At 29.0% G+C, this 12,072-nt stretch overlaps 2 protein-coding genes across 2 annotated transcripts; both read right to left on the bottom strand.

Moving 5' to 3' along the window:
* Positions 1-2,821: 2,821 nt before the first annotated feature.
* LOC102586001 (uncharacterized) lies at positions 2,822-4,078 on the bottom strand. Its single transcript, XM_006360215.2, has 2 exons — positions 3,595-4,078; positions 2,822-3,255 (listed from the first exon to the last, which is right to left on the bottom strand). The coding sequence occupies exons 1-2, from the start codon at positions 3,837-3,839 to the stop codon at positions 3,084-3,086; spliced, it is 417 nt and encodes a 138-aa protein (XP_006360277.1). The 5' UTR covers positions 3,840-4,078; the 3' UTR covers positions 2,822-3,083.
* Positions 4,079-5,134: 1,056 nt separating this feature from the next.
* LOC102585668 (glucan 1,3-beta-glucosidase-like) lies at positions 5,135-11,212 on the bottom strand. Its single transcript, XM_006360214.2, has 8 exons — positions 10,981-11,212; positions 10,766-10,885; positions 10,127-10,315; positions 9,345-9,503; positions 8,535-8,704; positions 7,522-7,677; positions 6,363-6,715; positions 5,135-5,450 (listed from the first exon to the last, which is right to left on the bottom strand). Exons 1-8 carry the CDS (start codon positions 11,185-11,187, stop codon positions 5,269-5,271), a joined length of 1,536 nt encoding a protein of 511 aa, XP_006360276.1. The 5' UTR covers positions 11,188-11,212; the 3' UTR covers positions 5,135-5,268.
* Positions 11,213-12,072: the final 860 nt, after the last annotated feature.

The following is a 12,072-nucleotide window of genomic DNA, read 5'->3' as shown; positions in this document are numbered from 1 at the left end:
ATATATACTCATTTGTATCTTCATTAATTTAAGGTTGTGAGTTTAGTAAACATAAAGTTACTTTAACATAAAGTACTTAGATTTTTGTGAAGGTTATTAACAATCAATATATATATATATATATATATATATCTCTTTAACCAAATTTTAAAACTTTATTTTGCTTATTTGTTCCCTCATTTACGGCAAAAAGCAAGAGTGCAACTTGCAATGAATTGATCTAACTAAGGAACTTTTTGAATAAATGGAAACATAGGTGAATAATAAAAGAAGAGTAACTTTTTTTATAAAAAAAAGTTGATTAATTAATATCGATCATCTTTCATCAGCAATAAGTACTAGATAATTTGTTTATTAAAACTAAGGCAAATAAGAAGAATTTAGATAGTATTTTTATTAGTAAAGTAGTAATTATGCCGCTCTTTTAAAACGATAACATCAAAAGCGAATGATAAGATGGTTAAAATTATATCTCTTCACTCTGAATAACTGAATTTGTCAAATTAAAGCCATAGTATGAAGAATCTTTTAATGAATATTATCTTATCCTTTTAATGGACCTATTCAACATAAATTGAAACTAATCGAACTAGTAAATTCCAAATATCAGATACCTAATTAAGCAAAAGATTTTCCTTTTTGTGTATTGTGAAAATTGAAAGTAAGTTTGTTTGATCCGAAACTTTTTTTTGTTGATAAAATTGTATGAATTTTAGTTTTACAATTTTTTTAAAGAACGAATAATTCCAAGTAGTAAAATTCCTTTTCCAATTGGCCAGTCCGTGACCCTCACAACTTGCATGGATGGATTAATAAAGTATTTTAATGTTTATCGAGATTTAACTATAATCAATTGTTAGTTCTTACTTGTAAATAAAATAAAATCGAGGCATAATAAATGTGTTTTTTTAACTTGACTTTAGCTGATATTAATTAAGTTATTCAATTTTGGGTGTGCACATAAATTTGTATAAAGTTGAATAGGTAGACACACGCATCTTACGTGATAATTAGCGTGAGATACAGTCAAACTGATTTGCAGGATGCTACGCAGAACGCGTGTCTACTTCAACTTTATATAAATTTAAGTATCTACTTGTGCACATTTCAATTGAAAAACATAAATATCAGTTAAAAGTTGAAACCAAATTAAAAAGCACATTTATTATCAGGTCTAAAATCAAATATTTGACCCAAAGTCACCTAAAGAGCAATTAATTCTTTAAATATATAATGTGAATGATTCCAAAGTAGCACGCTAAAGGGAAAGCAAAGCAATCAGAATTTTTGTGGTTTGAGAAGAAGCCCGGGGGTGGGGGACCAACAAATAGAAGAGGAGGTGCAATCACTTTTTATATTTTATTTTTTATTTTTCACATATCGTATTAAAGTCTGACTATTTCTGATTCACGCTACGTAGGGTCATATTCGAGAATAGTGCTTCATATTAAGAATTTTTTCATGTTCAGAACTCGAATCGAGACCTCTAATTAAGGAAGGAGCAGCCCAATTGCACCAATCCGTTGATAGCAGTTGGTGCAATCACAAGAGACATATATAAAATAATTGAACTTTGATTTATATACAACGTTATAATAAAAAAAGTTCATATTATCAGGTCATCGTCTTTGTATGTTAATGGTAGATCCCTTTCTATAATTATAAAAATATCATATTTTAAAATTATAAATATCATATTATAGTAGGTTATTCCCATTAAATCTCATCCACTTCTGTGAGCAATACAGTATTAATTAATTGTCATGCAAAAATGGACCCCTTCCAGGATAAGTCTCCAAATCACGGTTAAAAAAATATGGAATTAGCTATGAAAATTGTTAGTTAGTTAATCGTTTTAATAACCTATTAGTTAATTAGATTAGCATGAGATTTTTGTTGTTTGGTTATGAAGTTTTGTTTATCACAATTTTAATTTTTTTTTATTATTACTATAGTGAATTTCAATTCGAGATGTAATTTTCTGTCATAATATGTTTTAGAAGACAATTATTCATCACTTGAGCTAACCTTTAAATTTGGATCAAACCTAAAATCTATATTTCTAGTATGGTATACTGTATATGTGCCTAAGGTCATATTATTGATATTGGTATTGGGATATATAGCAAAAAGATGCATTGACTGATAATATATTCATAGTATTTTTTTTATTCGTCCTCTAGCAAGTTTTCTATTGGCGGTTTATCCTCGAATTGAAATTAGTTTTTCTCATTTAGAATATAAGAATAGTTATCTTCCTGGTTAATTAGTCATTGATTTTTGACATCAAAGAAAGTCGAAAAGATTGAGACACAAGATTCTAATATTGACATGCTAACAAGGTTCTAATAGCGGCATGCTAAATAGGTCAATGTTTTTACAATAATTTTCACTACTTAAGTTTAGTTCTTTTAGGTAAAATTAGACTCAAAATTTATTTTCTTTATATAAGTCAATTACAGGCATCGCCACCCTCAGGAGTCACGACGATAAATTTAAAGATTTTATCTTTCACTTTAGCATGGATGGATCGAAGTTAAGGACATAAGGGATCGTTCATCCTAATCTTCTTTATATAGAGAATAGGCTAAAAAAAATCCCTAAATTATCACCACAAGTTTCATACCTAAATTAATAATATGTGTTCACAAAATATCCCAAACTATATCATAAATTTATATTCAAATATCTGATGTGACATGCTACATGAACATCACGCTCTAAAAGCTCTTTTAAAGAGTTCCAAGTTGCAGTACACATAGTTGCATTTTGAGTGAATAAATTAAACACCCCCTAAACTTCTACCAAGTAAATGGTTATATTTTCAAATAGAAATTGCACAAAAATTAAAACTGGATCAATCCTTCATTAAAATGAAAAACTTGACCACCAAACTCATGAAATTTGATAGAAAAATATTTACACATTCATATGTCATCTTAGTCCCACATGCATCTATATACATATATATAGATTTTATAGTTTGTAGAAGAGTGGGCATTTGAAAAATCAACAGAACTTAGTACATCAGACTGTCTCTTTTTTCCCTTCTAATCTCAACAGCGTAATAATCCACATGGCGGTTATGGCCTAGCCTGTGGCATCGGAATGGTGGACCCCATCCCACTTGCCACAGAAGGGGCTGAATTTGTAGATTTCTTCCTAGTTGTAGCACTTGAAGTACACTTTTCTTTTCTTGCATCTTGATTCATTTGTTTTTCTCTACAGTCTAGGCTGCAAAAAGCACTATCTCCTCTGAAAAAGAAAAAGAAAAAATACAAATAAACTTATTAAATATTCAATTAAAAAAAACAAGATATATTTGTAAAGAGTTCAATATACGTAGTAATTCTTTTTACACTATCAGATCACTTTAAAATATAGTTGCATGATAATTGACTATTAGATCACTTAACTACAGAATGATCGGCTATAGAAAAACTTTAATATGTGACTCACAGAGTTGACAATAGTTGTATAGAAAAACACAAAGTAAATTAGTAATCTAAAAATTAATATAAATTTGTTTATACTATCAGGTCATTTAAAAATATTTATAGGTCAATTTATCATCATTAAAATAAAATAGATTACCTGTACATGTAGATATCGTGACCGGGGATTAAGTGGCGTTCACAGAGGGAGCAAGATCTAAGAAAATGAGAAGTTTCAATGAAATCAGCTGATTTTCTACGAGTCAATAACAAGGTTTGATCTTGACCGTTGGATCGTGGAGTATGATGATCAAGTTGATAATTAAGGGTAGGATCTAAGGTGAATTCTGTCATACTTGTTGTTCTCTTGATTATTGGTGGCCTTGCCCTCTTTCCTAGCATCATTTTTAAAAAATAAAATAAAAAATTGATAGGGTAATTTGTTTTCTTACTTTGCTAGAAGTTGGACAAGGTTGATAAGAGAATTCAAAACTCAAGATGGTAAAAGGTACATAATCAATTAGTGTAACAATTTCTATAATTGCTTCAGCGAGAGTTGCTACCGATATCGAAGAAGGGTGGAGGGTGGGGTAGAGAGAAGGAGGAGAAGGAAAGAGGTAGAGGAGGAGTAGGAGTGAGAGTGTGAGGAAATATTTGTGGGAAGATAAACTAAGAGCTAGAAAGGAAGGAAATAATTTGGACCACTCAATATATATATTTAGTTGTTTATATTTTAGTAGTCACTTTCATTTCAGGTGACATTATCTTTGATAGAATATAAGATTATTTTTTTTGGGAGAATTAATCTAAATAATGAATAATGTATGATATGTGTATAACTGTGTATAATTTATGTATATTAGTTAAATAAAATAAACAATAAATCTGTTCAACTATGAAATGGTCTTTCTTTTTTAAATTTATAATCTATATCATGACATTTAGAAGCTATAAAACATAGGCAAAACTGATAAAATAAAAAGCTACAATAGTTAATATCTTCTCAATATAAAATATGTGATTCTTTTTGTAACCGAAAAAAAGTTTTATTTTATTAACATGATTACATCAAATCATGCGTGAACAATTTTTTTGTTATATATAAAAAAAAAAGTAACAAATATAAGTACTATTTAGTTTCTATTGGATTATCAGTAAATCTAAATCATTTTACTTGGTTCATAATATCCTTGGAATTCAAATTATTCAACTGCTAAGTAAATAAAATTTAATTTAATAAAAGAGAATAATGTTTAATTTAAAGTAAATAAGATATTACACATAGATCTGATGTCACTGTGAATTGAAGTAAATACTAACTAAATATTATTGGTTTAGTAGATCTAATCATATGTCACTTGGGACTTGGGAGTTCATGATTTCTTTTCAGGTCCCACACTTCTCACTTCCTGTCTCCTTTTTTACACATAGTTGGTTTTTTTTTTTCATTTGATATTTGATATCTATATTGTATAGAGTATGATTGATCTGGATTAGCATATTACGAAGCTCATTTTTTAGTGCACAATACCCAATAATTTTTTTCATATTCTTGACCCTAGAAGGTCCAAATGATAGTATTGAAATATTGTCTATATTTTACGGTACTTGATTCTCGAAATCTGAATTACGTCATACACATTGAGACAAAAGGAGTAACAAGTATAATATGGAAATTAATTAAATGTAAAGATAAATGCTACACATTTATAATGATGTATCTTTGTTATTGAAGATCTCCACAATGTTATAACAAGAAGTTGACCACTTGAGGGTGTTTCCTCAAAATTTATGATATAATAAGAATAATAATATTATTATTAATCAAAATAGATTAAAGTTTGATATAGCCATTTTTAATCATCCACTCCATACTCCAATGGTTGTTGACATTTTTCAATGTCCAATAAGCCCAACCAAATGTTGCACGTCCAAACACTTCTAATTGAGCCTTAGCATACTTTTGGTAATCCTCTTTTGTTGCATCTCTAACTTGCCATTCAGCAACCCATTCCCCTGAAAAATATATTAATCCTCATTTAATTAAACATACAATCTTGTGATATATATAATAAATGGACGGATCGTTAATCTAACCAAAAGTTACTTGAACTGAAATGGATTGAGTCAGCTAAACAGTAGACCATCACCAATATAATCCATCTAACTTTTACCAAGTTTTATTTTGTTATAAATTTAGTCTAATAAATTTTTTTCTTTATTATAATTTTGTACAACATATCAAACATGAAAATAAAGTTTTTAAAAATATTTTAACAAAAATTTCTTATATATAGATCAATTTAAACTACATGTCATACTAACTTCTAATTGAGTTGATTTTGCCACCCTATACTTATGAAAAGATATGCTGCAACTTTAGATTACCCTAAAATTAAGCTCCAAGTTTATTCTATTTGACATAGCTTAGGTAGGGACTATATATATTAGTGTCATGTAATCAAGGAAGGAATTAAGTAATCAACGTGGGTTGTGGTGGTCTTTCAATTCTTCCCTTAATCAAAGATTTCAAATTCAAGTCTTCAATATGAAAAAAATTCAATTGGGAGCGCTACCTCCATAAATGAGCCCTCCAATGCACGAATTCAAATTTAATCAGATTCTAATACAAATATCACATATCTTGTGAGAAATAGTAAAGGATCCCTCCAGTCTTTTAAGTTCTACCCTTAATTAAAGATTTCAGATTCAAGTCCTGAATATAGAAAAAAAAATCAATTGGGAGCGCTACCTCCATAAATGAGACCTCCAATGCGTAAATTCAAATTTAGTCAGATTCTAATATGAATATCACATGCTAGGTGAGAAACCAAAAGAAAGTTTAAATAATCAACCAACTGATCTACTAGAATTATGCGGAGAATGTACTAGAACATGATAATGAAAAGATAAAAAAGGAAAACATACCAACAAAAGTGAGAGGACCATTAGATTGAGTGACAGTATTGAGTTGAGCAGTACGATTAGTGTTGACATAATCAAGATTTTGTTGGACAGACATGTTGTCATATATGCCAGAGAATAGGTTGTAATAATGAACATCAATAACAGATCCCTTTAAGCCACTTGCAAATGTCAAAAGTTCTGTTGCGTCTGGAGATCCTAATCTGTTGGACATTACAACATATGCTGTAGAAGAATGTTTTCTGACAGCATTGTATCCATCTTGGTACAATTTTTTGACCATGTCTAATGTAACTTCAGGTGCTAATGGCTCATTGATTAACTCCACTGCATATAGGCTTGGATTCTTGGCATACCTAATTTAAAAAAATTAAGAAAAAGATTAGTCATTTTAATGAAGTTTAACTTGATTATATACACTTATCATTGTTGATGAAAGAGTTGAATTTGACGCGAATTATTAGTTTCATTCCTAAACTATTGACAGTGTTAAAAACACTATGTACTTGCAACTAACTAAGCTTAGATACATTCTCGATCTGGCACATGACATAGCAAGTGGTCTCAAACTCTTGTAGAAGTATGAGACTCTTAAAAAAAATCTGAGATAAGTGTTAAAAACACTCTTATATTAAACTTGACGAGAATTTAGAGGTGTATTTCATTCATGTTGTAAGATCGAGGGTGTATTTAAGTTCGGTTAGTCAAGTAATTAGGATTCTTTTTAAGGCTGTCAATAGTTCTGAGATGAAACTAATAACCCGTGCTGAGTTTAGGGGTGTTTTTAATACTTTCTCGTTCATTAACAATGACAAGTGTATATAATTAGTATGTTTATGAGTCTTTTTTATCAGATGTGGATTCAAAATTTGAAGTTTATGAGTCATTTCTATTGTAGTTTCAATTTCTTTATCTTAGTTTTTCTTTTTAGTATGTTTATGAGTCTTTTTTTTTTGCAACTGTTTAATTTCAACTTTCTACGTGATATGTTTAAGACCACAAAGTTTGGTATGTATGTTTAGTTTAAAACCAGAAGATTCAAAATACTTCTTTACTTTTTAAATTCTATGTCAAATTAAAATCACAAAAAAATCAAAATAAATGAAGCATATGATAATATTGAGGAGTTTTACAATAAAATATTTATAGCTATTGTTTTTACCTGGCTGTTAGGAAGTCAATTACTTCAACTGTTTGTTGAATGGTGTCATCAGTTTTTCCCCATTCTATAGTACCATCTCTGTTGGAACTGTGCTCCCAAGGATTTTGGGAACCAGGTGCAGCATGTAGATCTATTATAACTTTAAGTCCATATTTCCTGCAAAATTTTCAATTTATTATAGATATAACTTTTATATACTGACGATGTAAATAATCCTCATACTACTAATATAAATTGGAAAAATTGTATGAAATAACAAATTATTAATTCAAATTAAATGTTATAGCCATAATTTATTTTAATTGTAATTCGCAGCAAACATCCCCTTTTTTTGCCATCTGATTCGGTATACAATTAGCCATTTTCGGTATACAATTAGTCATTTTATACATTTCGGTATAAAATGTATAAAATGTGTTTGTGTTTGTATAAAGCGAGAGAAAAGTGTATATACAAATACAAATACATATATTTTCATCCTATACACTTATAATTATACAAATACAATTACATATATTTTCACCTTATATACTTATAATTATACAAATACATATCTTATTATACAAATTACAATGTATAAATGAATTTATACAAAATTGAACAATTTTGTATAAAATTGAATGTTTGTAGCAAATTATACAAATCAAAAAGCTCCATAGCAAACATAAAAATTTGTTATGAAGTCGCAATTATGCAAACTATACCTATAACATACAAATATGTTTTTATGTTTGTTATATGTGAAAGTTGCTCATATAAATTTAACATGTTATATTATGTTATCTACCTTATATACATATTCGAAGTTTGGTCTTGGCAAGCCAAACGTCAGGCAAACGTATCATAATGTCGAAGGTTTGTTTGCCAAATTTCAAATATAATTTTGCAACTTCGATCGTGTACGTCTGAAGTTGGTTTTAAACTGACCAAGTTTGCAAATATGATAGATTGTGGCTATAACTTAAATAGTGGTCCTAAAATAGGCTATAAAGTAAATAGTTGACAAGTTTTACCTGGCCCATAAAAAGGCATTGTCTAAGGCAAGTAATGAGCCTCCAACATAGGGTTTTGGAGGTGTTGGGTCACTTGCAATCCACCATCCAATTGGAATTCTCACTGCATTTAGTCCATTGTTTGCTATGAACTTGAAGTCTTCTTCTACTATATATGTTCTCCAATGTTCCTATGATATGAATATAGTTAAAATTAAATTATTTCTAAATACAATCAAACTCTTTTATAATGACATTGTTAGTTTATTTGAATATTTTTTGACTGCTATAGCGAATTGAAGTATTGTTGTAAAATACATACTAATACAAGTATGTAACATAATATGAATAAAGAGGAGACTTGGAGTAAAAATAAATTTATAATCTATGTGTAACCTATAGATGGGCCGAAGGAAAGAGGAAGACCAAATAAATTCGAGATCAAAGCAAAGAAATAGATGCCAAAATGATTCACTTTAGCTTTTAGTTTGCTTAGCTTAGTGTAGGTTGCTGACAAGACTTTCGACAGCTGACTCCACAAATGGAATCATCAATCTAGATTGAACGGTCCACAGGTGGAAGCAATGACTAAGTAGGATAGACTGTGTACATTGCACCCTTTGGGGTGCGACCCTTTTCCCCACCATGCTAACACAAGATGCTTTGTGCACCAGACTATCCTTCATAACATAATATGAAGATATTGGTTCCCAAAAAAAAAAAACTTAACCGTCATAGTAAAAAATTTTGGAGAATGGTTTATTATAGAAAATTCTGATATATAAATGTGTCATTCAATTTCGAACATATTAAAAAGGAAGGTGTACATACTCTCATAACTTGTGGTGCCATGATTGGACCATAGCCATTAGTTATTTGAAATTCTCCTTCAAGTCTTCCACTAGTTTTGATGATGAAAACAGAAGGATCATTATCACCCCACCCCCCATTACCTCCATTATCAGCTGTCACAAGTTCTTCTGTTTTTACCTGCAAAAATTAATTGATTTAATATAACATACTTTTAAATTATTATTTTTTCGATTACGCTACCCCTCAAAATCCATCGATACACTTAGTCTACTTTTTTTGAACTAGGCAAGCAAACGTTGAATACAAATAATTAAGACTCCTAATTTGAAAATGTGGATAGAATAAGTATTCTCCACTTGTAAAAGGAAAAAGTTGCATAAATTTGTCCTTTGGAATAAAGCTATATTCGTTAAGGAGATATTTTTATTGCCAATATGCTCACTTTATATAATAAAAAGAAAGAAAAGGAGGATGGACATGTAGCCATACTGACATCATGTCAAAAGTTATAGCTCGTAGTAAAGGTGCAATTTTATTTTTGAACTAAGTTCACCAAACATGTGTCATAGTCGATTATAACTCTGACTCGAACCACCCAATCCCTCGTGAGCCTTGTCATAAACAGTATGTTGACATTACTCAATAGTCAATACATATAATTCAAACAATACCAATTGTTCTATTACTCAAATCCCAATATCAATTAAATCGCTTAATACAATAAGTTATATTAATTTGATGTAAACGTCTCGTATTAATAATAGTATTGTTCAAACATGATGTATTTCAAGAAAACTGACCTGTAAGAAGAAACCATTTGTTGATTTAATCCTTACACGATTTGGATCATCAGAATTTCTCACAATCTCAAAAGTCTCTGAAATTCCAACTTTGTTTTCAACTGCTACAACATTTCCACTTCCATCAATTCCCACAAATTCTTTATTAAACACCCTAAAATTAAATGTGGTGCTATTTATCCTCCAAATCTGCATAGAAAAGTGTCCCCATATTAATCAGCTAATAATCATAAAATTAATTTTTCATGAAATCAGAGGTGAAGTAAGATTTTGAGTTTAGAATTCTGTAAGAAGTGGTTTAGAATAAATTATTTGTTATGTTCAAGTGAATTTTCAAATACAAATATAAAATTTTAAGCTAAAGTTATTTAATTCTGTCAAACTCGTAAGCAAAATTGTAACTCCACCGCCAAAAGTATGGCCTAGTGATTTAAAAAAATGGGTGAAAAACATAGTACACCAACATTTAAATCTAGGCACAGACAAAAAATGCTAAATGATTTATTTCTATTTACCTAACTCTTGGTGCACATATCGAGTTATCTGATATCTATATTGATAGGAAGTAGCACAAATACTCGATAAAATAATTAAGATACACATAAATTAAATCGAAAACTTAAATTAAAGGGTACCTACTTTGAATGTTTCCCATCCAGAAGCATCTGTTCTATTAGCAACAATAATATTTCCTCCTCCTAATTCAGCACATAAATACTTCCCAACAGTTACTGATTTGAATTGCAATCCAGTCCCATCCTGAAAATGAACGTCATATTTTATACTGTCAGTATATAAAAGTCAAACTCTCAAGTACGATAACAAAATTTAGGTAATCAGTCATCTGAACGTACCAGAAAATCTTTATTTGGGATGCCATCAAAAAGAGAAGGTTTAATCCATCCTTCAGTAATAAGCCAGCCACCAAGATTAACAGCTTTAACTTTGAAATTAGGATTTAAATTTCTTCCATATGAAAAATTAAATATGCAACAAGAAGAAATGATGAACAAGTAGTAGACAAAAAGTAATTTCTTTGCACATGATGAATAAGTTGTCATATTTTATGAGTTGCTTTGATTCTCTACTTGATAATGCCCTTTATATAGAACCAACAAAATGTTTGACCAAAATAATATTTAAACAATATGAACTCAAAATAAATAAAAAATGTGATAAAAGAAATGAGAGGTGTTACACTTTTTATCATTCTGACGTTGAGCTGTTTTTTCGTAAGACCTCCCCTATAGGGGTGTATAAAAGCGAACCGAAAATCAAACCAAATCATAAATCGAGTCAAATTGAAAAAAAACCCGACTAGTGATTTGGTTTGACTTGATTTGGTATTGGAAAAAAAACCCGATTATATTTGGGTTGGTTTGGTTTTAACTAAAAAAACTAACCCGACATTATATATGTAATTTTTAAATTTTATTTTATACAAAAAAATATTTACTTTGATATAATTTTAAAATATTTCTTATACTATTTCATAGTTTTTATCTTTTAATATATTATTTCAAGTTTAAAACTTAGAATTCTGAATGGTCAATAAAAATTATAGTTCATAGATGTTGATAATTATAATAAAACTTAAATCAAAATCAAAGTAATACTAATGCAAAAAGAAAATCAATTCAACACTAAGAATAACACTAATATTGAATATTTATTCTTAGTTTTACATTGGTTTAGACAATTAAAATACATAATCTAATTTAATTTTCCTTAAATATTTAGTAATGTAACTAATACTTATTAAACTTATTTTAGCATGATTTAGTACTTTTAAATTATGATCATTTTCATTATGACTTGTTAATTGCAATATTTGTTTTACGCGATTTCATTATTATTATTTTTGTTGGATATTTTAGTGTCATTAATCATATCATATTGTGTTATATTTTTAAGAAACATCTTAGATAGTTGTATTTTGGTAGGAC

Source organism: Solanum tuberosum, unplaced genomic scaffold, assembly GCF_000226075.1.
Source record: "Solanum tuberosum cultivar DM 1-3 516 R44 unplaced genomic scaffold, SolTub_3.0 scf00314, whole genome shotgun sequence".
Taxonomy (NCBI): Eukaryota; Viridiplantae; Streptophyta; class Magnoliopsida; order Solanales; family Solanaceae; genus Solanum; species Solanum tuberosum.
Note: the sequence above shows the minus strand (reverse complement) of the source record. Positions and strands in the feature narration are given on the sequence as shown.